This window comes from Corvus hawaiiensis, chromosome 9 (genome assembly GCF_020740725.1).
Source record: "Corvus hawaiiensis isolate bCorHaw1 chromosome 9, bCorHaw1.pri.cur, whole genome shotgun sequence".
NCBI classification, from domain to species: Eukaryota; Metazoa; Chordata; class Aves; order Passeriformes; family Corvidae; genus Corvus; species Corvus hawaiiensis.
The window spans coordinates 4129502-4155637 of NC_063221.1; the positions used below are offsets into that span (position 1 = coordinate 4129502).

Here is a 26136-nt window from a genome sequence, read left to right on the forward strand (position 1 = left end):
ACGGCCTGGCTTTGGACACTTCCAGGGATCCAGAGGCAGCCACAGCTCTGGGCAACCTGTGCCAGGGCCTCCCCACTCTCTCAGGGAGCAATTCCTTCCCAATATCCCATCTAACCCTGCCCTCTGGCAGTGGGAAGCCATTCCCCCTTCTCCTGTCCTTACAGGCCATTGTCCCAAGTCCCTCTCCAGTTCTCCTGTAGCCCCTTTAGTTACTGGAAGGGGCTCTGAGGTCTCCCCAGATTCTCTTAGAGCAAGGTCATATTTTGATGCTTATAAATCCTTTGGTACTTCAGCAAACCGTTTTTCCTTGGACTACAGTAACAGGAGTAGGCCAAGTGAAATAACGCTTCAGGGAGCAAATGTTACTGATACTTTAGTGATTTATCCACTGGCATATTTGATGTCAGCTTTAAAAATATTTTTAATTAAATTGTGAAACAACAATAAGTTAATCTCTATTGAGTTATCAATTGACCCCCTTGTATAGATAGCAAAAGAAGTCCCAAACTTACTTGTTTTGAAGCTTTTATTTATATTGGAGGAGAGGTCAATGAAATAAGGAGGCACCTTCATCATTCTAAAGTAAAGAAAGCATAACACATACGAAAACATGGAAAGATGAAGAGTGAGAATCTGGCAGGCACAGCCACCCTTTCTGTCTCTCCCCACAGACACGAGCAGCACTCAGCCCAAGTCCCTTCGCCGTGTCCGGCTGCAGCCCCCGACGCTGAGGACAGGCGTGCGTGGCCGCCAGTTCAACAGGCAGAGGGGTAAGTGCTCCCGGCTGCTCCCAGCCAGCCTGCTGCAGACACGGCTCCAGCACCCCTCCTGTGGCCACCACCTCTGAAGCTGGCCTTGCTGGCAGATGTGGAGTGACACAGCAGCCCTGCCCTCGAGTTTGGCGTGTGAGCCTAAGAGCTCTAGTTTGGGTTTAGTGTGTTAGGTTGAGCAGGTTTCACACAGGAAAACTTCCTTCTGCAGTGGCACCTGGCTCTTACCAGTAGAGAGAAAGTAAAGGGCATTAGATCTTATACTTCAAAGTTTTAAAAGAAGGTTTTAAAAATCCTGTTAGGACAGCAGTTTATAAACTTCTGATTTTGGCATTAGAGCAATTTCCATTTGGTATATTAAAGGGTTCCAGTTATATCAATGTGTACTCATTGAAAAAAAGCTTTATTGGAAGTATTACAGTTTTTTTAGTGCAATAGAGTTAAACCATGACAAGAAATAGTTGTTTGCAACTTCCGTATTAAGAAAAAGCCTTAGATGGATTTTATTCTGTTTTGCATTATTTTAACATTGTAGATGACTCAATATTAGCATTGAAATATAGGTCAGCTGGTATTTTAAGGGGAAAAAAATAAGGAGGTGGGACTAGGATAGATTTTCTTCCATGTGTCACCATTTTTTTTAATAACAAAAAGGCAGGGACTAACTGATTTCAGGTGTAGTAGGAATCCTCTGCTCATTGGTTTGGCTCAGGATCACAAGTCACCCCCAGCCTTTTGCATGACCCAGGTGACATGTACATGTGTCACCAGGCTTAGGGGAGAGAGAGGAGCTTGAACTGTGTCAGAAAGGAACCACTCCACTGCCCTGACAATTCCTTAGGGAAGGATGAAGTATCATATGTTTACACTAATGCACTTGTTTTCTTTCCCTGCACAGGTGTAACTCATGCCATGGGAGGCAGAGGAGGCCTGAACAGAGGAAACATTAGTTAAATTAATTGTAAAGTACTTCCAGCTGTGTATACAAAGTGCCAGTTTGCCTGTGGTTGCTTAGTGTAATGAAGTCAGAGCTTGAAGCAGCATTTCATACTTAGAGCTGTGTGCACACATTTCAATGTCTTTTATTAATAAAATTAGAAAAAATGTTGACATTCAAATGGCATCTTTTTTTAAACTCCTCTGCTGTGCATCACTTGCTGGGACAGTTGTACCAGTCTTTGGATACAGTCTTTCCTGTGAGAGCAGTAACAGGTCGTGCCATTCTTTTGCCAATATCCAAACTGTAGTACCGATCTGAAAGGAAGAGAGGTCAGGATTAAATTCCAGAAACTACATTTAATACATGGGAAGAATCCAGAAATTCAAGCCTGCATTTTAATGTCATTTAGGCCTGAACAACAGATTTTCCATTCCGTATAGGGAGCTGAGAGGCTCCAATAGTAAGTTTCTGTCCTTAGCTTTATTTTTCACATGTCCTGGGTTGCATTAAGTTTTATAGCACTGCTAATAATTAAATCTGTCCCAGAAGCAGTGTTCTTGTATTGCTAGAACACAAAAACAGTCTTAAGAATTTGGAAATCAAACAATCTAAATCCACAGCAATCTTGCACTCACTACAGAAGTGGGAAGTCCATGGTCTCTGAGTGTAAATGGGCCTGTGAGGCCGATTCCTCCAACATGAGGAATTGGATCTTACTGACAGGGACTTTAATATCCTGTATTTGGGTATGGCTTGTTCTTAGAGCTTGCTTTTTTTCAGAAAAATCTGAGGAACGCTTATATGGGATCCTGGCTGGGGGAATGAGTCTACCTAATCTGGGATCATAAAAATAATTTTTTTTATCTAAGTCAAGTGGTTCATGTCCCTCCTTTTCGTGTTTTGTCAGAAACATAGTTCCATAGAAGCCAGTGAAAAACTATTGCTATGTAGTGATCCAAGGACTTCAGTCTATCATTAACATAATTCTTCACTTAAGTCACTTCACAAGGCTCAACTCCCTGGCAATCCATTCCCCAACTGGCTGCTTTGAACCTCCGTATTTCAGGGCTGCACATTGTCCTGTAACTACTGACTTTTAACAGAAACATCTCTTGATTATGGGCAACATTTTAATTCTCAGGACTTTTTAGTAGCGCTGAAAGTAGTACCACAAGCGATAACAGGAGCTTTTTTCTTCCCCACCCGTGTCTTTTGAGATCCAGTGATGTGCTTTAGCTTTACTTACTGTAAGAGAAGGCGTAGTAATCGTAACCATCGGGCTTGCTCTGGTTGGGCACAGAGAGAGTTGAGTGGACAACTTTGGGGAGCCCTCTCCAGTACGTTGTCATTTGGATTTCCTTGCGCAGAATGCCTGCAAGCAAAAGGAACCCTCCGTGAGGAGCTGTGGCACTGCTGCAGCTGTCATGGGACTGTGTCACCTACAGCCATTAAAACCTTTAAAAGTACTGTATTTAAAGAAACCAAACAATGTTGTGTCAGAACCTACAGAGGTGAAAGCAGCTGTCTAGGAGAACCTTAGTGACCACATTACCAGAGGGGTGGGGGTGGATCCTGACAGTGCGGATGACAGTTGGCATGCGCACGGCGCGCTGGAAGCGCCGCCTGATGACAACTCTGGGGACAAAGGCTGGGTATCTGATGGTGACCTGCGCCCTTCTTTGACACTTCTTGGCTGGTTCTTGTCTGTACACATACTGCTGGATGTTCCCATCTAAAACACATGTTTGGTTAGTTAGCTTAAAGAAAATAAATCAATAAACCCCCCCCAAAAAACACCCAACCACCAGCTTGCTCAGGTATGAAAATGTCACTATATTCATATCACACACTGGAAATCAGTAACAAATAACATTCTTGTAAGATAAGGAAATTACTTTAAAATAGAAATCAGAAATAGAGAAGGAAATTTCCATACATAGTTACGAACCAGCAAGATTAAAGCCTTCCCTTCCCTAATTGAGACTGAAATAGCTTTACCACCAGATAAAACTTATTTCAATGTTTAGCCACTAGAGTGCTGGATTCCTGGATTCTCACCCATACAGACCTGGTTTAAAATGCACTGAAAGACTTCCAAGTACTAACACAAATTTTTTTAAGCTTCAGGCTATTTTTGAGCACCTGGAGCACTGACATCACTTATGTTTCTCAGTTTGAAAGAAATAGGTCTTTGGGTCAAGAGAAACAGTTTTAGTCCTGACCAAGGCAATTCAAGCACCTTTTGATGTTCCCTGAACTTCAGGAATACGAGACATACCTCTTTTGATAAAATAAACAGATTCTGGTCTGTTGTTGTATCTTGCCACAGGGAGGGTTGCTACTATTCTCCCACTTAACCCTGCAAATCCAGTTGCGAGAGGTTTGGGATAGCCTTTATCCATAACACCATTAGTGAAGCGCCAGTACAGGGGACCCTGAGCAGTTAAGGGAAAAAAAAAAAAGAGCTTTAGAGGAAGCTAACTCTTGGTTATTGAACTGCAACACAAACATGAAGAATAATCCATAAATAAACACTAGCACTTTGATAGCTACATTGAAAATCTGACTGGAATCACTCCTACGTCCATTTCAAATGGAATAAAACTACTACAACTTCATAAAATACCATCTTTGACAACCTTTGAGTTGGGCTAGAGTATCTTAGAAGCTAATTTTTAAGAGGGGTTACTGAACAAAGGGGTTTGCTTTCTAATCTCTTAAATTTGCATAGATATAACAAGCAGTTTGAATTCCAGGATTGAATGATTTATTGGGGAATTACTATGTAACAGCTTTAATGAGGCATGGGCACTTCATTATAATTTTTATTGCAGGTTGGAAAGCATACTGGGAACAAGTTTAGGCAATTTTTTCCCTGATATCCAATCTAAGCCTCCCCTGGCACAGCTTGTGGCCGTTCCCTCTCCTCCTGTCCCTGTTCCCTGGGAGCAGAGCCCGACCCCCTCGGCTGCCCCCTCCTGTCAGGGAGTTGTGCAGAGCCAGAAAGTCCCCCCTGAGCCTCCTTTTCTCCAGGCTGAGCCTCCCCAGCTGCTCATCAGCCTCGCCCCATCCCGCCGGCCGGGACCGCTCCCACCTTGATGAAGAAGGTTTTCCCATCGCAGTTGCACCTGGAGAAGACGGAGTCGATGGGTGAGGGGATGCCCCAGCCGTCGCTGATCCGGCGGGGGTTGGTGGTCGGCGGGGCCCGGCCGTTCAGCAGCCAGTAATAGTGACCTGCGGGGAAAAGGCGTGAGGGGCGCCGGGGACAGCACGTCCTGCCCCGGGGATAGCGACGGGACAGCGCCGTCGTGCCTCGGGGACGCGGCTGAGCCGAGCCCGTGAGAGATCTGGCGGGGCGGGCTCTGGGCTCGGGAGAGTTTCGTGAGGGGTGAGGGCACCGAGGCGAGTGAGGGAGGAAAAAGGAGGAAGAGCGATGGGGCAGGTGAGGGAGAAGGAGGAGGTGAGGAGGGGAGCAAGGGTGGGTGAGAAAGAAGGAGAAAGTAAGAGAGGGGGGCAGAGCAGGTGAGGGAGGAGAAGGAGGCCGGGGCAGGTGAGGGTGAAGGACTGGGTCCGGGAAAGGTGAGGGAGGAGGAGGGGGAGGCAGCGGTGGCGGTCAGGTCAGGGTGAAGGACTGAGTCCGAGAAAGGCGAGGGAGGAAGAGGAGGCGGCCAGGGCAGGTGAGGGTGAAGGACTGGGTCCGGGAAAGGTGAGGGAGGAGGGCAGGGGCCAGAGCCGGGGCAGGTGGAGGATGTTTGTAACAGTCTCACCTCGGAAGACGGCCAGGGTGCCATTGGGCAGAGCGACCATGCCGTCCGCTGGCTTCCCGCTGCACAGGTCCTTCTCGTCTTTCCTCTCTGCAAAACATAGCCAGGTGGGTTTGTTCAATGTTCCACAAGAACGGCCTTAGCTTTCCCCCTTGCCCCCGCCGGTGGGCCAGGGATTAATCCCTTGCCGGGGACGCGTTCTCGGGAAGTTCGGCTCTGGTGCTGTGGCCCCAGCAGTGCCGAGTGACCAGGTGTGGGTGTACTTGCTTATTGCCACCTAGGCACCTATAATTGAGGAAAACACCTACAAACACCTCGTGTGCTACATCCCTCATAGACTTACTCCATGCTCTAGGATTTTATTTTTCCTTTAAGCTGTTTTAGTGGCTTCTCTTCCCTCTCATTATTTCTTAAAAAAAAAAAAGCACTTACACTTTCTTTCAGTTAAATGTATATATGCAGTTAAATATAAAGGAAGGATTAATCTCTTTTACACTGAAATTCAAGTATTTTGCATCTAAACCACTAAGTTATCCCCCCAAAATATCTTTCAGTATACAATTGAAAAGTTGCCCAAGAACCTGCAGGCTATATCTGATTAAAATAAATAGAGGGCATGAAAAATGCTGTGGCAAAAATCACAAACAAGAGACTTCTTGTCTCTCTTATATGACATTTTTAGTAGGTGGCTACAAAACACCAGGTTGGATACCATGAGTGTGGGTGGATATGCAGCCTGACTTCTAGCAATTTTTTCATGGAATTTAGAAATTTGTCATCTTCTTCCCTTGACTTTTTGTCTGTTTGCATCTTCTACAGTACTTACAGCAAATAATTTTCAGTAGGACCAATTACTGAAACTAATTAATTTAGATCATGTTTTAAACTACCTGGAGGATTTAACTAACCCCACAGCTGAGAACTGAGGTTTCAGTGTTAAGGACACTGGCAGCTGTGGTGCTGTGGTTGTGGCTGCCCATGGGATACTGCCGTGTTCCCACGAGTTATTGGTGCTTTTGTACCTGGTGGAATGCACTTACCTTGTGTTTCTCCAGGGAACATTGGCAGGTCCCCAACCTGTATTAAAGGCTTGTTTATCTCGGGCTCTTCTTTTTCTGGCAGAGTTTCGGGTTCGGTTGGGTGAGGCTCTTCTCTGGCCTCAGTGACCTCCTGGAAATGTATTGTTGGCTTGGATGTCCCATTAGACAAAAGATACATTTCTTCTATCGTGTCCTTTTTATCCCTTGTTGTGGTTTCTTTGGTAACTGTAGTTACCTCTTCTTTGTCAATACTAGGGGCCTTTTCAGTGACATCTTCCATTTCTTTTTCAGGTGTAGTGCCCATTTCTTTGATGGTTGTTACCTCTTTTTTACCAGCTGTTGTCATCTCCACAATAACACAAGCAGCACCTGGGCTATCTTTGTCTGCTGCTGGCCCAGCCTGCTCAGTTTCTGTAGTTGCCTCTTTTTCATTTAGTGTTACAGCCTCACTGGGTTGAGGAGTTGAATCTTCTTTGATGGTTGTTACCAGCACAGTGGGATTGGGCAAGGGAGCTGTGGCTGCTGTTGTTGAAGTCTTGGTGTCTGTAGAAGTTGTTTCTGATTCAGCTGCTGCAGTGGCAGGTTGCTTGGCCATAGGAGTTGTGTTTGGAATGTCATCCATACCTTTAGGAGAGTCACCTGGTTTAGCTGTTGTCATCATAGCTGTGAAAATGTCTTTAAGCAGAGTAGTTCTGTCTTTCTTGGGTGTTGTTGTCTCCTTGTTCTCAGTTGTGGTATCTGAAAGCATTGTGCCTACCCCAGCTGTGGGGGAGTCGTTACCAGCTGTTGTGGCGGCAGCATTGCCAGGAGCAGCTGTGGCTTTACTGGCAGTGCTATCGGCCTCAGGGGCTGCAGGGCTGGTCGGAGAGTCTGCATCTTCGGCTTTAGGGGTCGTAGGAGAGTCTGCCATCGTTGTAGGTTCTTCTGGGGTTGTCTCTTCAGGTTTTGGGGTGGTAGGAGAGTCAGCCAAGGTCGCTGGTTCGTCTCGGGTTGTCACCTCTGGTTTGGGTGTTGTTGGCTCCTCTGGGGTTGTCTCCTCTGGTTTGGGAGTTGTCAGCTCCTCTGGGGTTGTCTCCTCAGGTGTGGGGGTGGTGGGCTCCTCTGGGGTTTTCTCCTCTGGTTTGGGTGTTGTCGGCTCCTCTGGGATTGTCTCCTCAGGTGTGGGTGTTGTCGGCTCCTCTGGGGTTGTCTCCTCTGGTTTGGGAGTTGTTGGCTCCTCTGGGGTTGTCTCTTCTGGTTTGGGAGTTGTTAGCTTTTCTGGGGTTGTCTCTTCCGGTGTGGGTGTTGTGGGCTCCTCTAGGGTTATCTCTTCTGGTTTGGGTGTTGTTGGCTCTTCTGGGGATGTTTCTTCTGGCGTGGGTGTTGTTGGCTCTTCTGGGGTTGTCTCCTCAGGTGTGGGAGTTGTGGGCTCCTCTGGGGTTGTCTCTTCTGGTTTGGGTGTTGTGGGCTCCTCTGGGGTTGTCTCCTCTGGTGTGGGGGTGGTTGGCTCCTCTGGGGTTGTCTCCTCAGGTGTGGGTGCTGTGGGCTCCTCTGGGGTTTTCCCCTCTGGTTTGGGTGTTGTCGGCTCCTCTGGGGTTGTCTCTTCTGGTTTGGGAGTTGTCGGCTCCTCTGGGGTTGTCTCCTCAGGTGTGGCTGTTGTCAGCTCCTCCAGGGTTGTCTCCTCAGGTTTGGGTGTTGTCGGCTCCTCTGGGGTTGTCTCTTTTGGTTTGGGAGTTGTCGGCTCCTCTGGGGTTGTCTCCTCAGGTTTGGGTGTTGTCTCCTTAGGTGTGGGGGTCATTGTTTCCTCTGGGGTTGTCCCCTCAGGTGTGGGGGTGGTCAGCTCTTCTGGGGTTGTCTCTTCTGGTTTGGGTGTTGTGGGCTCTTCTGGGGTTGTCCCCTCTGGTATGGGAGTCATCGGCTCCTCTGGGGTTGTCTCCTCAGGTGTGGGTGTTGTGGGCTCCTCTGGGGTTGTCTCCTCAGGTTTGGGAGTTGTCGGCTCTTCTGGGGTTGTCTCTTCTGGTGTGGGGGTTGTCGGCTCCTCTGGGGTTGTCTCTTCTGGTGTGGGGGTTGTCGGCTCCTCTGGGGTTGTCTCTTCTGGTGTGGGGGTTGTCGGCTCCTCTGGGGTTGTCTCTTCTGGTTTGGGAGTTGTCGGCTCCTCTGGGGTTGTCTCCTCAGGTGTGGGTGTTGTTGGCTCCTCTGGGGTTGTCCCCTCTGGTTTGGGTGTTGTCGGCTCCTCTGGGGTTGTCTCCTCAGGTGTGGGAGTCGTCGGCTCTTCTGGGGTTGTCTCTTCTGGTTTAGGTGTTGTCGGCTCTTCTGGGGTTGTCCCCTCTGGTTTGGGAGTCGTCGGCTCCTCTGGGGTTGTCTCCTCAGGTTTGGGAGTTGTTGGCTCTTCTGGGGTTGTCTCTTCTGGTGTGGGGGTTGTCGGCTCCTCTGGGGTTGTCTCCTCTGGTGTGGGGGTTGTCGGCTCCTCTGGGGTTGTCTCCTCTGGTTTGGGGGTTGTCGGCTCTTCTGGGGTTGTCTCTTCTGGTGTGGGGGTTGTCGGCTCCTCTGGGGTTGTCTCCTCTGGTTTGGGGGTTGTCGGCTCCTCTGGGGTTGTCTCTTCTGGTTTGGGAGTTGTGGGCTCCTCTGGGGTTGTCTCCTCTGGTTTGGGAGTTGTGGGCTCCTCTGGGGTTGTCTCCTCAGGTGTGGGGGTTGTCGGCTCCTCTGGGGTTGTCTCTTCTGGTGTGGGGGTTGTTGGCTCCTCTGGGGTTGTCTCCTCTGGTTTGGGAGTTGTGGGCTCCTCTGGGGTTGTCTCCTCTGGTTTGGGGGTTGTCGGCTCCTCTGGGGTTGTCTCTTCTGGTGTGGGGGTTGTCGGCTCCTCTGGGGTTGTCTCCTCTGGTTTGGGCGTTGTGGGCTCCTCTGGGGTTGTCTCCTCTGGTTTGGGAGTTGTGGGCTCCTCTGGGGTTGTCTCCTCAGGTGTGGGGCTTGTCGGCTCCTCTGGGGTTGTCTCCTCAGGTTTGGGAGTTGTGGGCTCCTCTGGGGTTGTCTCCTCTGGTTTGGGGGTTGTCGGCTCCTCTGGGGTTGTCTCTTCTGGTGTGGGGGTTGTCGGCTCCTCTGGGGTTGTCTCCTCTGGTTTGGGCGTTGTGGGCTCCTCTGGGGTTGTCTCCTCTGGTTTGGGAGTTGTGGGCTCCTCTGGGGTTGTCTCCTCAGGTGTGGGGCTTGTCGGCTCCTCTGGGGTTGTCTCCTCAGGTTTGGGAGTTGTCGGCTCTTCTGGGGTTGTCTCTTCTGGTTTGGGAGTTGTCGGCTCCTCTGGGGTTGTCTCCTCAGGTGTGGGTGTTGTCGGCTCCTCTGGGGTTGTCTCCTCAGGTGTGGGTGTTGTCGGCTCCTCTGGGGTTGTCTCCTCAGGTGTGGGTGTTGTCGGCTCTTCTGGGGTTGTCTCTTCTGGTGTGGGGGTTGTGGGCTCCTCTGCGGTTGTTTCTTCCGGTGTGGGTGTTGTCGGGTCTTCTGGGGTCGTCTCTTCTGGTTTGGGAGTTGTCGGCTCCTCTGGGGTTGTCTCCTCAGGTGTGGCTGTTGTCGGCTCCTCTGGGGTTGTCTCCTCTGGTTTGGGTGTTGTCGGGTCCTCTGGGGTTGTTTCTTCTGGTGTGGGTGTTGTGGGCTCCTCTGGGGTTGTCTCTTCTGGTGTGGGGGTTGTTGGCTCCTCTGGGGTTGTCTCCTCAGGTGTGGCTGTTGTGGGCTCTTCTGGGGTTGTTTCTTCTGGTGTGGGTGTTGTGGGCTCCTCTGGGGTTGTTTCTTCTGGTGTGGGTGTTGTTGGCTCTTCTGGGGTTGTTTCTTCTGGTGTGTTGGTGGTGGGCTCCTCTGGGGTTGTTTCCTCCGATGTGCGGCTGGTGGGTGATTCCGTCTCGGTTGCTGGTGCCTCAGTGGCATCAGGGGTTGGGTCTTGCGTTGGGGGGATGTCGGTGGGATCCACTTCAGTCACTGGTTCCTCTGTGGCATCAGGGGTCACATCTTCTGCTGCATCTGTGGTGGGAGCGTCGTCTTCGGTCGCTGGCTCCTCTGTGGCCTGAGGGGTTGTATCCTCTACCTTTGGGGTTGTGGGAGTGTCTTCCTTGGTAGGTGGTTCCTCTGTGGCTCCAAGGGTTGTCTGTGCAGGTTCTGTAGTTGGAGCAGGAGTGGTCACTTGGACTTCAGAGTCTACAAAACAAATACAAATTTGGTTCAGCCATTGGAACTGCCATGCAGGTAGCTATTGCCTATAAATGTATTATACCCGTTAGCTATAGGTACTTCTTTTGGAATAGCAATGCCTTTTTTTGATGGGCCAAACTAACCTGGACCAGGTGAAATGGGAGTTCTTTTTGTCTGCATGGGGCTTTGCAGCAGCTCAGCACAGTCCTCGGTGATCCCTTTTGGCCAACCTGGCGCTGCCCCAGGTGCAGGGCTTAGTTTGGTGTTTGTAGGTGAGGCTGCCTGGGGTTCCCTGCCTTTTTCATGGAAGGGAATCCACACTATAAAATAGTCCTTCTAACAAAACACTTCCCTTCTCTGTCTCTATTTTGATTTATTCCACTGCCCTGCATCATAACTTAGCCTACACCAACAACCTGGAATTGGAGGAGGGAGGTAGGCAAACAGGAGGAAAATAATTCCTGAACACAGAGCCCTGACTGCATCTCCTCCTGTATCTTTATACCTTGGGCTGTTTTCCTCATTGTGATCTATGCATTTAAGGCTCTCTTTACGTGTATTTATAGTTACATTGATTAGAGTGAAATTGTTGATATTCAGCAAAAAGAACAGTAAATGCTTCTGCATTTTGATTTCTCCCTAAGTACTCTCTCGCTGAGATTTTGTAGTTTAGTTCTGCCTTCACAAAGGTTCTGTGTTTCTTATGAGCAGAGTATTGCAGAATAGGTTTCACTCCCATCCCATGTGTCTGAAATAACAGAAGCCAGCTGGGATCCTGTTAATGGTTATTTGAATTTCCTTAATTTTCTTTCATTTAACCCACTATATTGTTGGTTTGAACTTTTCTGTAATAGGAAATTGAAACAGCAGAAAATTAGTACTGCAAATCTAAAACAAAAAGAGGGGGAGAGGATTAAAATATTGACTGACTTCTAGTCTCTTTTCATTTGTGTTTCAAGTTCAAACCAAACTCCTGAGTTATCACTTCAAATGTTGGAACGTAATAACAAAGAACACAGGAAAGCAGCATATTTTCCAGTCAGAGCAAATAAATCATGCATTCTCTGAAGCTGCGTAAGGCCTGGCTTGATTAAAGCTAGAGGAACCTGCTAGGATGTTTTCCTGTGTTGGTGCTGCCAGATCACCACTGTCCCACCCTTCCTGTTCCAGCCATGGACGCTGTCCAAGACTGACAATGGTCTGTACCGTGTTTTGGAGGATATGTGTGAAAAGCCAATAGAGACACAGGAGACATCACCACTCTGTGCTGAGTGAACTCTCCGAAGTCCTGAGGGCTCGGTGAGGTAATCAGTTTATAAACCGAGTGCTTCCAAGCTTGGTAACTGTCTGGTAATGTCTAGGATCAGCTTTCTATTTCCAGAGCAGGGAAATGGTCTTTAATGTTCCTCCAGGTAACACCCATCCTGGTGCATCCATGTACTTGCCTACCTTCCACAGCTTCATCTGGCAGCTCTTCCTCATCTGTGGAGGACCTTTTAGATGTTGATTTGTTTTCTGGAGGAGTCTCTGGGGTTGGCTTTGCTGTGTGTGCTGAAAGAGAGAAGGGCTCCCATTAACAGATTATTTTATCTTTATAGGTGCTTGAAGTCAACTGTGTAAGAGTGATTACAAAATTTCATTGACCATCTTCCATTTGAAACGAAGTTTCTTTTTATCTATAGGATTCTTTACACTATTATTTGTGTGAAAAAAAGAGCAAAAATGCCCGTTGGATCCTGAAGTGTTTCATCACAGATGTGAGCAATGCTTTTTCCAGAAGTTTGAGGGGAGGCATTATTAGCTAATGGCAATTTTGAGGTGGGAAAAGAGATGAATTCTGAGTGGAGCTCAATGTTTTGAAAATTTGTCTTTTTTTTTTTTTTTTTACTACAGATGACTTGGGACTAAATCACTCTAGAGGATATAGGAGAGCTGCCATATTAGCCAAGAATTTACTTTTATAATCCCCTTATAGTTTTTCAGATGTGATAATTCTACACAAGTGATTGTTTTGGAGAGACGTTTTAAAAGAAATGGTTTCCTTGAAGGAGACAGGAGCTACAAAGCAGGCATGGACCAAGGAAGCAACCCAGGTGTCAAGCTAACTTCTACTAGGCTGAGTTTTAGGAGAAATAGGAGGTTGTGTTCAAATTTTCCATCTCTGAAGAGTGGATGGGATTTCAGTTGCATCCAGTAAGAGCCAGATAATATTTTGTAATTAATTCTTGGTCAAATTGTACGCTTGGAAATGAGGTACTAGCATAGCCTTGTAGAAGGAACTTGTTAGTTGTGAAGGAAATGTGATGGAGCTCGGGGAACTGGCCAAATTATTTTGATCTAACCAAGGGACCTGGTAACTGCCAAAGGTGTGTGTAATCAGCTTTTTACAAAAGGAATGGGATTTTTGTCTCTAAGGGAGGACCACGCTGTCAAAAGATTTACTGTCACAGCAAGCTGCTGCTTAAAGCAAGGAAGGCTGGGTATTGCACTATATCCTGAAACCTTTATTGAGGAAGAGAGAGAAATTGTCGTTGAATAAAATCACTCTAGAAGCTTGAATGACTCCTGTGAAAGCCAATTGTTGGGGAGGGAAATGCTTTGGTTATGTCTGTACATATATTCAGGGAATAAGGAGCTTCTGGAGGAGAGGGAAGATAAGAGTGAGCTCTGGATATACATCGTACACTTGGCTTTACTGTACAGAAAAAAATGTTCACAGGATGCTGAAACAGCAGGTTTATTCCAAGAGGTTTAACAGTTTCTCAGTTATTCACACATAGTATAAATAGTAAAATACTGAGTACAGTAGTTTGGGGGATTTCTGCTGGATTTTTTGACAAAAATTGACAGTAAAGATTAGTGAAATACAGAAGGAACTCTTTAAGATTAGGAACAGTTGATTAGTTCTTCATTATATTTTAACTGAAGAAGTGAAATAGATTAACAGTGTTTTGTGAATGTTTGGGAGTGATAAACTCAGCAGAAAGAGGGAAATACTAAGCAGCCTCAGAAGAAGCAAATTCACCTCAATATGCTTCCAAGACACTTAAAATGCTGAATACAGACTCTCTTTCAGTTTCAATTACTGTGCAACTGTGTGGCAAAGCCAAGCCACTATCCCAACACTTGGGGACCACTTGGGTGAGGAGAACCAAATGATAATTGTGACTGATGTTGCGTGTTACACTGCAGGCTTTGGGAACCGGCTGCCTTGGAGGTGGGATGCTCCGTGGATGCAGCAACCCGGTGGCAAGTCATATTTGCCAAGTGTGTTGACAGAAATTAAATTAGGTCTGTAGGTACCAGAAAGTTTAAGGACATGATGAAATTAAACATATTCTGTTGTTGTTTTCTAGAGTTCATTTGCTGGTGTCCTTAAAGCTACATGAGGGTGGGACTGCACCTCCAGATCTGTGCCTTTGTGCTCAGCTGAAACCCCACCAGGCTCTGCAGAAAAGGACAGAACAAACAGAAGTGACTGCAGGTCAGTTTGATTCTGCCCTGGACTGAACTTGCAGCCTGAAGGTTAAATGTGTGTTTTCTTAAAATTTTTCTTGCTACAGTGTGAACATGTAACATCCAGTTCCTCCCTCTTGCCCCACAGGATGGGTTTCTGTGCTGGGCTGCTCTTCCCACGTTGGATTTGAGATGGGGAGAATCTAGGATGTGCATCTCTAATATGCTGCCAGTGACTGTGGTGACCCCAAGCAAGTGGTCTGGAGGTCCAGGTAGTGCTATCCCAAGGCATGGAGTAGCCATTCCCCACTTTTGGATAGGTGGGGATTTTAAGGGAGTTGAACCTTCCATAAAGTGGAACCTTCCACCTTGTTTTTATAAGATGAACTCAGAGTTTTACTGCAATTCATTTTTTCATCTGCCCAGTGGAAAAGGCCCTGGGGGTGCTGATGACAACGGCTGAGTGTGAACCAGGTGTGCCCAGGCGGACCAGAGGCCAATGGCTCCTGGCCTGCCCCAGCCCTGATGTGGCCACAGCCCCAGGGCAGTGACTGTCCCCTGTGCTGGCACTGCTGAGGCCCCTCGAGTGCTGTGTCCAGTTCTGGGCCCTCATGGCCAGAGAGAACTTGAGGGGCTGGAGCGTGTCCAGGAAAGGGAACAGGGCTGGGGAAGGGGCTGGAGCACCAGGAGTGGCTGAGGGAGCTGGGAAAGGGGCTCAGCCTGGAGCAAAGGAGGCTCAGGGGGAACCTTCTGGTTCTGCACAACTCCCTGACAGGAGAGGGCAGCCGGGGGGGTCGGGCTCTGCTCCCAGGGAACAAGGGACAGGACAAGAGGAAATGACCCCTAGGAGCACCAGCAGAGGTTTAGATTACCAGGCTGCCCAGGGTAGGGGTGGAGTCCCCATCCCTGGAGGGATTTAAAAGCTGTGTAAACGTGACACTTGGGGACATGTTTTAGTGGTGGCCTTGGCAGTGCTGGGGAAATGGTTGGATACAGTGATCTCAAAAGGTCTTTTCCGAACAAAACTGTTCTGATTCCCCAGCATCTCTCACTGAATTCTATTATTGATGTGCAGAACTTGTCCTTACATGTGGTATTCTGAGCAATGGCTCTGATAGTTAATTAGAGCATGGCTAGTGCCAAAAGGGCCTAATGCAAAATGCAACTTTATCCTCAGAATTCACATCTTGTTGATGGCTTCCAGGATATCTACCTCTATGTGCTCATAAAGCGCTCAGGCTTGAGAAATTGGACCATTTGTTTGTGAAATTAGATTTTGTTATTTTTGTTCTGTTTTCTTTTGTCCAGTTGTTACCGAAGCCCACACAGTTTTGTTTATGGTAAAGCAAAGCACCTCAGTTTAAATACATCTTTGAAAAACAGTGATGGAGAAATGTCTTACCCTCTTTGCAATGCTTGGTGTAGTCTGGGCAGCATTTGCCGTATCGCTCACAGTCGGCATCGCAGTCACACTCCCTTCCCCTCTCGAAGGATTCAAAGCAGCGTCCCTCGCAGGAGACGGCTGTGGGAGGCAGAGCAGCACAGTCAGACTTTGGGCCAGCTCATGTGGAACGCTGGGACCTCTCTATAGTGAAGTCATTTGCTCGAGCTGGCACCAGGAGCAGCTCCATAAAATCAGGTGCTTATCCTGGGCTGATCCAGGATTTGTCTGCAATTGTGGGGTTTGGATCAGACAGTGCCGCCAGAAGGGCCCTGTGCCATGGCAGAGCATCGAGACCACTGGATTGACAGGGCAATAAAATGTGACCTCCACGTTCACTGTAGCCAGGTCCCACCGTAGGAGGCTTCCACTTCCCCAACCACAGAGCAGTGATCTCAAGAGCGTTATTTAAATTCTGGGCTGGGTTTGCAGGAAGGTGTTCACCAGGGTATCCTTTTGCAACAAGAAAGATGTGTCTACCAAAGCATTATTGAAAAATAATTGGCCTAATTGAGTCTATCTGGTGTGTCCAGGCAAACACTGCAACCTAATTGTGTGAACGAGTTAACCAAGTTACCCCAAGAGACCAGTTTGGAACTGTTTAATACAGTTCTTAAATTATTAATACTAAAGGAGTATCTACCATGTTTTGACAAGATTAATAACCACGTGATTTTAACATTTCATTTTTGGTTAACTTCTGAAAACTTCACTGACCAAACTGCTATTTCATATCAAATAATGACCACATTTTGTTAGAAAGAATGTGCACAGCTATTACAGACTTCAGGAAAAGCACTTCCTCTACCTAAGTCTCTACTGAAGTTGTTGTCTCTGTGGCACACAAGGCATGAAATTGTTTTACAGTAAAATCACTATCTAGTAAAATTAGGATTACTGTATAGGCAGATTCTGAACATCTTTGGATTAGTGTAGTTGTGGAATCAGTCTGTTGATGCCAGTGGATCTATCCCACATGCACAGGTGAGAACTATTTTTATTATCTTAGTGAAATTTTTATTCATAAATAATGTCTGGCATTTCTGTCATTTAGTCAGCATTGATCCCACACTAACTAGACAACAGTCCTTAGCCAGACTGCCTGCATCCTTTCAGGATGGCACCTACTGTGCTTGCCTGGACTCACTGATTTAGAGTAGAACAGAGAAGACTTCCTCCACCCTTAAATTTTTGATTAAGTGTTGTGTAGATGCCTTTAGAATGCCTTTAGAATCTGACCCACAATGAATAAATAGCCTACATAATTAAAATGCCTCAGTCTGCACCTTCAGCTGTGAGGAATGCTGATATACCCCCACAAAGCAAAATGAGAATGGGGAAGACTGAAGGGCAAAATGTCCCCAGTGTGTGTCAGGGCAGCAGAACTGGAATTTTAGGGAGTGCTAGGTCTGCATTTTGAACAGCACTCAGTGGTGTTGCTGGATCTGAGAAGTATTTGTTACCCCTGTAATCCTACTGGAACCACAGTGTAATGTGACAAACTGCAGTTATCCAAATCACTGACATTTCTGACATTGGTGATTCCTAATAAAATGTTTTTAATGCTCAGTAAATCACTTTGAAAAACCTGTGTTTATTTACATTGTACAGTTTGCCTATAAATAAAACATAAAGTCATACTCCTCCAACCATCTTTTCCAGCAGACTCTGGATGTGGTTCTGATTCAGAGTCAATTTCTGTCCATGGAAGGACACCCTGGCTTTGGATTAGACCCCACAGCATCCACACTTCTTAAATTTGAGTTGAAATATGTCAGAATTTCTTTCTGCAAAACTCTGAATTGGCTTTTACCACTTTTTTTCTTTGTATAAGAGACAGACACATACAGTACAAATGCACCAAGTAGTAGAAAACAAACAGTAAACTGTTTTTGCCCATCTTGCCTCATTCTGCTTTTGTAAAAAGCAAAATTCTTTGTCTGGCAATAACCTGTGGATTGCAAGAGGTTATCCTGAGTTTTTGAGGGGGACAATAATACATGTATGAGAGGGAACAAAGACAAGCGAACCAACCGACATTTAAGCGTTCAGAGAGGAGATACTGGTGTGGGAGGGAGCTGGGAGGGGAATTTTGAGGAGAGGAACTGGCTGTGTTTGGGAACTTACCCACTGTGCAGACTTTCCTGAAGTCAGGGCAGCACTCCATGTAGTGATGACAGTTAAAATCACACTGGCAGTCATGCTCTCTAGAGTACCCTGCCCCACATCTCCCTGTACAGCTCGATACATCTAAAATCACACAACACCGGTGTAAGTGTTGCCAAATCACAACGGTCCTTAAGGAAATGCTGAATGGAAAAGTAGTAAAGCTTCTCTTTTTTTCCCTAAAGAATGTAGTTTCTTCACTCAATACTGCAGAAGCTGAGGGCCTGGTGTGACCCCTCCTAAAGGCGAGGGGAGCAGAGGTTTGCTCTGAGCCAGCCTGAGGACCAGCAGCAGCACATGTTCAGATTAGAGGGGTCTTCCACTGAGCTAACTTACCCCATTTCTTCTGAAAACTAAGGAATCCTTGAGGATTGGTTCCGTAGTATGACCACAGGCATCCAAACTAGCCCCTTAGGCAGTATATCAGCTTTGCTGACTTACTCTCCAGTTTGATTCACCCTCTGCATGGTTATAGGTATGCTTCTGCACACCCATACCTGACAGACCCCTTAGGTGTCTGATTTTTACTGTTGGTAATGCTGTTCCTAATAACCCATCTAATCAGGTTAGCTTGCAAACTGGAGAGAACTGTCGTAACAAATACAGCTCCCTGAAGCCATTTTTGTTGGAAGTTTCAAAATCTGCCTACTCCCTACACTATATTTTTTCCCCTGGTGTTAGGGAAGAATTTGGTATCAGCTCTAAGGTTAAGAACAGTTGGGATCTAGCCCTGCAACTCCTATAAAATACAGTTTGTTAATTAGAAAATTACTTACTAGCAGGATAACAGCAAAACTCATCCCACGATGGCTTTACTCCCAGACTGCTGGGAAATGTTGGAGGATAAGAAATGGTGCAGATAACAGGTGGTAAAGCAAGATAGCGGGAGGTGTCTTGCTTTAACCTGTGAGCATTCCAGCTTGGCAGTGCCTTGCTACCTCCTGCTGCCAGATCAGATATTCACCCTGCAACCCTCCCCTTCCTCTGTGAAATCTCTGCTAACAAAACCAGCTAACAGCTTCTTCTGGAAATGAAACATGCAGGACCACAAGTGAAGCGTCCCTAAATACAAACAAAGAAGCTGAACAATCAGCAAGCTCAAACAGATAATCAGCTGAAACACTGAGGAGCAACAAGGAAATAACATGTAACACAACACCAAAGACAATTTCTAACAGCACACACGCCACGTGTGTGTGTGAAGGAAGACCATGGGATAACAAATACTACATCTATTACATATACTGTGATTTTCAGCAAGTACTTGTAGTGCTTGTTACCACTTTGCTACAAATAGAAAAGTGGAAGTAAGGGATAACTGGAGACATTAATGGACTTGAGTTACTGGGCTATTAATACAGTAGCTGAAAAGACAAGATGGACATCTTCCTTTATGGATATATGCCCAATATATTGAACCCTTCTTCCTTTATGGAAAAAAAATAAGTCCAATAGTTATATAGTTAATAGTCCAATAATTACGCCTCTTCATTCATTTGTTTCTTTTAAGTTTATGACCTGTAAGTTATGGAGTTACTTGTAAGGAAAATGCCTGAATGGCCCTGGTTGCTGTTGGCAAAAGTCTTGATTTTTGCTGAAACTGGTGGGAAGGCATCAGTTATCAAAGGGTCAGTGCAAGGTCACATCTGGCATGGGGTGTGTCCTGAGGAGCTGCTCGGATACACGACATTGTGCCTTCTGTTATCAAGTAGTAATAAATCATTTTCCACCCGCAAGTAATACCCAGTGTTATCCCCCTGAAAATTTGGGAGCTAACTGCAATAGCACAGGATTTGCCAGGTGGCATGTTCTGCTTCACCATAACAGTGCTATTTTAGTTAGGAATCAATTACAGAGCTTGGAGAGTAAATAAAATTTGTATCATTAGACAAATAATTCTCCAAATTTGCCTCAGTGGTGTAATAATGGTGCATTTAATGGCAAAGCACTTAGTGAGGTAGAGACATTCCTATCCCTGAGCTTACTGAAATATTTCTAACCAACCTTTGTGGATATTGTCATGTTAGATTCTTCCTAAATTCAACTGCAAATCACTCGGGCTAAATACGTCAGTATGAGGGCAAGAGGCTCTGCAGACAATGTCTACAGAAAAAGTAGTAGGTTCATATACATTTTGCATTACATTTATATTTTTATGTTATTCCTCAAAAAAAGAGGACCATGCTACACCAAAATTTATTTATGAAAATATTCCGTGATTATAAGACTGAATCATATTTCCTGTCTGAATAAAGTTCTAGAACTTAGTGTTTTTATGAAGATGCATTTGAAACATTCTTAATGTGTGTCAGACACACACTCCTAGACACCCTCCATAGGCTTTGTGTGTTACAGTACCTTGAGAAGACACTTCTGGAATCAAGGACAGTGAAAGGACCACCAGGGATAAGCCAAGTATGTTCCATATGATCATAACTTTCAGGTACGACATCATTCCTAAAAAGAAATAATCTCACATCACTATCTGCAATTCAATTAATTCATAATTTTAAAAAAAGCAGTGCATATCTTTATATATAAGACTAGTTTGATAAAAATATGAAACAAATAATAAAACTGTTCAAGGACAAATTGCTAATTTAGAATTACTCCATAAGTCCCCTCTTGATTATTAGTCAATTAGCTGTTAAATTTTGTAGTAAGACTATAGAAATTCCTTATTAACAAGTAATAGAAATAATTTTTTGCAGAATTCTATTACATGAGGACTATAGTCAGTCGTCTTCTAACATGGGTACACTTCAGCACAACTGTGTTTAAAGTTATAATAAAAAATAAATTAAAATCTATAATAAAACCAAATACTGACAGAATATTAGTTATTCAGCAACATAATTTTATAAATCATAACCTAGCATTGAAATATGTCAAATGGAAACGTAGGCTAAAAGTAAATCTTCTTTCAAAAGGAAAACTTTGGGTTTTCTGTCCTCGTTCCTTGTTTTCCTTTTGAAGAAGAGCTCTGGGTAGAGACAGGTGTAGCACTTACCTAGAAGAGAGTGTGCCTGCTTCCAGGGCTGTTCCAGAATCCTTATATATTGCTTCAGAACTGTGCTGGGGTCAGGTAATTAGGCAGCTTGTTAAACACATCACCAATGACAGCTCATGACAGCAAACTTTCCACAGGGCTTGGAAGAGGGCCCGGATGACCAGACTAACACAACATCTGGAAAATACTCCCATTAAGAGAAACGTTTACAGAAAAACTAAATACGGACTTACTAGTCAAAACACATTTTGATTGCTGAGAGAAATGAACAAATTGTCCTCAATGCAGCTGGAAGGCATTAGAGAGTATTGCAGAGCAATAAAAAATCATCATAGGCAAATGCTGAGTGTATTTTCCTTCCTGTCAAATGGAGCTTAGGTGACAGTAGCCTGAAATTATGCAGTTTTATCTGCTACTGATGGTGTATCTTCTCCAAAAAGTAGTGAGAGCTAATTCATACAGACATAAGTAATTCACCAGTTGCACTGAATATTTTGTACTTTTCCCTGAACTGGATGGAAATGCTGCCAAGGCATTGGCCAGAAATCAAAGAATTGAGTCAAATCTCAAAGTTATTGAACATATGATATGTAAGACATTCAAAATGAATGAAAGAGTCCGTAATTGTTTTAATGGTCTTGGTGTTCATTGGTTCCAGATTCAGGATCCTGGAAATGGTCATTGGTAACTCTCAGAGCTAAAGGGGGTTTTAACTGAAACTTTTAATAATCCTGACTCTTGGGGTTTGGGAGGGATTTTTTATTCAGAAATTATCCTAAAGGCCAGGGAACTTCAATACTTCTCTTTTATGATATTACTTGAGTCCCAAAGTAGTTCTGTTAACCCAAAATAATAAATATGGTATAGTACACATTGATCCCAGTTGAGGAAAGGACTTCAAATGAGAATGAGTCTCTTAAAGAAAACAATGCAGAACAGGAGTGGGTTTAAACATGTGTTTGAATGTTGCCCTCACTTGGTTCATTGATTGTACAGCTTTAGTATTTTTATGCTAGAATTTCTAATTTCTGTATTATCACAATAGAGAGATCTTCATTCAGTCTTTCTGCATTGTGTGCAGATGGAATAGCTATTTAATTAAATGGAGTAACTATTACTCTAATTTGTGGAAAAGGGGAGACTGAGTTGTTATGGAGTTTATTCAAGGTCATACACAGAAGGAAATGTGTATTACATGTCTTTTAATAAGAGTTTCAGGGCTGTCTTTAGTGGACTATAAGCTTGATAAAGTAACCCTGTCTTGGGTAGAATGGTGCCTTTCTATGATTATTTAAAGCCTGAGGAAGAAGTACTTGTTAGAGTAGCCAAATAGGATCAACATGATGAGAGGTTTCCTCGAAAAGTACTGACATCCTTATACCTTAATTAATTTATAATTTGATCAAGCAAAACACTTAAGGCTAAATTATTGAGTGTATCCTTACTTTGAGATCCATGATATGGAGGAGATTTGTTTTCTTTTCCATCAGTTCACAGCTGGTGCAGCTGTGAGTCCCAGTTAATACTGGCTGGCTACCTGAGGTGAATATATGTTTGTATGTGTGTCTCTATATATATATATATATATATTTATGACTCAATAAAAAGAAACAGAAGATCAAAATTATTATTATTTTTCTGTTAACATGCCAGGGCTCAACTGAGTCATACAAGGACAATTAGGTACATACACACTTGAAATATGGGTAGTCATGACTGGCTGCTACATGGTGTTATGGATGTTCCTTTTGGTAGGATTGCACTGCTTCGTTTCTCTTCTGAATTAAAGTTTTGGGTTGTTAGAAGTCACTTGGGGTTGCAAAGTTTGAGTGAAAAGAATTTTGTAAGTGGATCAACAGGCTGTGAAGAGCACTTAAGACACCTTTAAGTTGTAGTGTCACTGTGGCATTGAGATGGGTGGTCAGACAACACTTAGGTGGGGGCTGATCCTGACCAGCTTTTGCTGGTTTTCCCTTTGTTTTTGGGCATGGATTTTGAAATCCTGCTTTAATTATTGTTATGAATTCTGGGAGGTGGCAAGAAAAGTGCTCAGGGCACACATGCTGGGCAGAGTGTGTTCCTGCTGCTGTGCTGCGCTTGGAGTGTCAGGGAGAAAGGCCTGGAGAGGAGGGGGAAGTGCGTCCCAAACAGATATAACATACAGAAAGTACAAAATGTTCTATTTCCTTCTTTTGATTTCAGCTGCCTTTAGGGAAACGACTCATTACACTCCTGATGAGTAAATGAGGATGCATGGCTTCACCAGCATTTTAATTTGTCTTAAAGCAGCCCATGGGACTTAATATTGAGGTTAGTCACCCCAATCAAAAAGAGAGAACCTTATTTTTTATCTGATTTTCATAGCTTCACTTAGTTAACAACTGGGCAGTCATTTCATTTGGCAAGGCTTTCAGGTAGCGTAAACCCTTCATCAAACCTTGGCATGTGTATCCAAAATCTTATCTGTACTTCCAACTTCACTAGTAGATTGCATTTTTTAAAAAAAGAGGTTAAAAAAAAAAGCCTTTCCTTACAAACCCTGCTTTGCCTATGTACTGAGATGATCCCAGTTACAGCACTATTGCTGTTATTTTTTTATTTCTGGATGAACAGATTCCTTATGCTGATGCCTATGACCCAGCAGTACCTTTTCAGGCCTTGGCTTTTCCACAAGCTCCTCAATCAGACACATTTATGATAGTGGTTTGGGGATGTGATCATATCCACTGGGATCACATGGAAAATATAAGACAGTGAAATCCCAGACAAGAGTTGTTGAGATAATCTGGGCCTGGTCTGACAGAAGCCTTACTGCTTTTTCAGTCGCATCATTGATCCCCTTCGTAAACCCGTCAGGATCCTCAAAATATGCTGTGATTTTCAGATGAACAATAAGTTACCTTGGGTGCTCTGAGTCCCTGTGAGGACTCAGGAAGAGCTGCTGGGGGATCCCAGCAGAAGTGATACAGAGAAACTGAACTGAGCAAGAGGAAAGTGAAAAGGTATTTGGAGGAGTGTTGGCCTGTTAAATATTCACTGATTAATGAACCCTTATTTCCCTTTTAATATAAAAGGAATCATAGAAGGAATGTAATTGCAAGTTAATTGAGAGTGCTGGATGTCTCACTAAAGTTACTAAGAAAAATTATGAAGAATCACAGAAAACTTTTGGTCTTGCAGGAAGGACTGACAGACTTTCTGGGTTGTGGTCTTGGAGGGGCAAGGAAGGAGAATGGTATAGAGGAGGCAGAAGCCTTCATGTGGGAAGGGTCTGGGATTACAATTCTTTCTTCCATGCACAACTGGCTACCTTTCACTGGCATATTTTAGCTGATTGTGAAGAAAAAAAAAAAAAGAAAGAAAAAGTTAATTTGAAAGAGCACCTCTGGCTTTTAAGACAGAGGAATATTAACACCCTTGCTTTTCTGTGGTTTATGAGTAGCAGTAGTACTACAATGAATTCTTCTGTACCAAGGCTCAAAATGCTCACATACATCATCCAGCTGATGTAAATATAGATTTATTGTATTTCCAATTCTGAAAAAGGTGAGAATATTTTTTTTAAAAGTAAGAAGTAGAGAGGAAAATATGACTTAGAAATTATATTTGTCCTCACAGAGATCTCAGCTGAGCCCATAATGATAGGTGGAAGAGGGACAGAATCTGCAGGTTTGTGTTATTTTTATAATACTACCAATATCAGTAGCAGAAATCTTTTTATTCCAGAAGAGCCTTTAAACTCAGTATAGCTGCAGACATTACTGAACATCTTGAAGAGCAGGAGGAAGAGAAGCAGATTTGCTGGCTGGTTACATCTATGGATGTAACTGGACTTCTCTGGAGCCTTGGCTGTAAAAACACCACTTTATAGCTGTCATAATATTTCGCAGTGGGTCCTCACAAGTTTCCCTGAAATAATTTTAAAGATTTTTATCCCGAAGCTAGAGCATGGAATTATTTGAGCTAGACTGGAATCTCATTTTATGTGGAATCTGTGCTCTGATTCATACAACAGGTCAGATTTTAGTGGCAGAAAATTACTGGGAAAAATCTTTTGGGGAATGTCTGGCAGAACAGGATCTCATTAAATAAGAAATACTCAACTTCTCTTTCTTCCCCCCTAGGAATTATTCCTCTCTGAACCTGGGCCTAGTGAAATGCTTATAGCTTTGAATACCGACAACTGATAAAAGTGAGTACTGTTTCATAAAAAATGTCTCACAAAATGAAATATATTTCATATTGTTTGTTCTTTTTTATTCATATAGTGTATGGACTAATTCTACTGAATCATAGGCACAAGAAAACAAGAGATTTAACTATAGGAAGAAAAAAAAGTCAAGCAACATTTGATTGATGTAAAGAATGGCCCAGGATAAGAAGAATGAAGAAAATTAACATGAGAAAGGTAAATGTAGGAGAGCAAGAAGTTATATATGTCTGCCTGTAATGTAAGAAATTATGTTTATCAGTTAAACTGGAATTCTCAGTTCAACAGTAGGAGCTGAATTAGCACTGGCTTCTGGGGATCTTGGGAATGAAAGATGCAGACAATTCTTTCATTTTAGTTATGTCATTACCCCTTTAGGACAGTTAATAGAGGCTCCCAGAAATAGCCACCACTTTTCATATGGCTGACAAATAACACCCTCAGTTTAGCAAAAGAGCAATGAAAAGGCATCAGACCGGGTTTTTCAGACTTGGTATGAAGTAATTTTCTTGTAACACGAAGAATCATCTTTCTTAGACATCACACTCAGGCTACCATAAATAATTCTTTTAACACATTTTCAAAGCTTTCACTTCTTATGTACTCAAGCAAAAAAGATCTGTTTGAATGTGTATATGCAAGGGGGGAAATCTTCCTGGATCAGCATAATAGTACAGAAGAGTGACGAGTAGACTTTAATGTATACTGCTCTGAGAAGAGGTTTTTTTTCTTTTTCAGAACTTTTCTGCTGTTGCTTGGCTTCAGAGTGAGAACTGAATAGTAACTTCTGATGTACATTCAACAGGAAGGTCTCAAAGGTCAAACAACAAGCTCCTGTACAAAAAACTCTCCTGGCAGTATTGAATACTGTATATTAATGGTAGTGGAGAAAGCTTTGGTTAAAACTGCCAGAGGCTTGTGGAACCTGCTTTCTTTCTTACTGCAAACATTGTTTTAAAAGAATCTGAATTATTCCTCTGAAACGTTAAGTCCTTCTGTCTATTCAGATTCTGTTGTTTAAAGACACCTACAGTGAACAAATGTTGCCTGGGTGTTTGGCCGAGTGAATTGTCTCAGCATGATAAATCCCCTTTTCTTTGGCAGAGGTAAAGGTATTTAAAACACGAGAAAATGTTCATTTCCCCTTCAGTTTCAATGACCTCTGAAATTGCTGTATTCATTGTAAATGCTTTCAA

The 26136-nt window shown here is 44.2% G+C and overlaps 2 protein-coding genes and 1 long non-coding RNA gene across 11 annotated transcripts in view; 2 read left to right on the forward strand and 1 right to left on the reverse strand.

Moving 5' to 3' along the window:
* TPR (translocated promoter region, nuclear basket protein) overlaps positions 1 to 1888 on the forward strand; it is a 34587-nt gene extending 32699 nt beyond the window's left edge. For all 5 annotated transcript variants that reach the window (XM_048312586.1, XM_048312589.1, XM_048312590.1 and 2 more), the window contains exons 50-51: positions 672 to 770; positions 1669 to 1888. In XM_048312586.1, the coding sequence (XP_048168543.1) occupies positions 672 to 770; positions 1669 to 1724 (155 nt within the window). In that variant the 3' untranslated portion in view covers positions 1725 to 1888. The remainder of the gene's footprint in view (positions 1 to 671; positions 771 to 1668) is intronic.
* Positions 1155 to 21055, reverse strand: PRG4 (proteoglycan 4). Of its 4 annotated transcripts, none has more exons than XM_048312594.1 (13): positions 20731 to 21055; positions 20079 to 20177; positions 17682 to 17804; positions 15516 to 15635; positions 12107 to 12208; positions 8253 to 10663; positions 6515 to 8135; positions 5478 to 5564; positions 4805 to 4944; positions 3989 to 4145; positions 3263 to 3442; positions 2957 to 3082; positions 1155 to 2024 (listed from the first exon to the last, which is right to left on the reverse strand). In XM_048312594.1, exons 2-13 carry the CDS (start codon positions 20173 to 20175, stop codon positions 1921 to 1923), a joined length of 5268 nt encoding a protein of 1755 aa, XP_048168551.1. In that variant the 5' UTR covers positions 20176 to 20177; positions 20731 to 21055; the 3' UTR covers positions 1155 to 1920. The 4 variants fall into 4 exon arrangements, with proteins under 4 accessions (XP_048168551.1, XP_048168549.1, XP_048168548.1 ...); XM_048312592.1 differs by having other exon boundaries at positions 6515 to 8331; positions 8371 to 10663; positions 20731 to 21054; XM_048312591.1 differs by having other exon boundaries at positions 6515 to 10663; positions 20731 to 21054.
* On the forward strand, positions 14018 to 25119 carry LOC125329980. Of its 2 annotated transcripts, none has more exons than XR_007205341.1 (3): positions 14018 to 14141; positions 24855 to 24922; positions 24999 to 25119. It is a non-coding gene; the product is annotated as an uncharacterized LOC125329980 (long non-coding RNA). The 2 variants fall into 2 exon arrangements; XR_007205340.1 differs by having other exon boundaries at positions 25027 to 25119.
* The last annotated feature ends 1017 nt before the right edge of the window (positions 25120 to 26136 follow it).

What these genes read in the sequence shown, in the direction of transcription:
- PRG4 (XM_048312591.1), bottom strand. Translation starts at nt 20,175, where the DNA reads ATGATGTCGTACCTGAAAGTTATGATCATATGGAACATACTTGGCTTA. An exon ending in GGAAAACCTTCTTCATCAAG is followed by an intron (nt 4,146 to 4,804) that starts GTGGGAGCGGTC and finishes TTAACTGCTCAG; the next exon opens with GGTCCCCTGTACTGGCGCTT. An exon ending in TTACTACGCCTTCTCTTACA is followed by an intron (nt 2,025 to 2,956) that starts GTAAGTAAAGCT and finishes TCTTCCTTTCAG; the next exon opens with ATCGGTACTACAGTTTGGAT.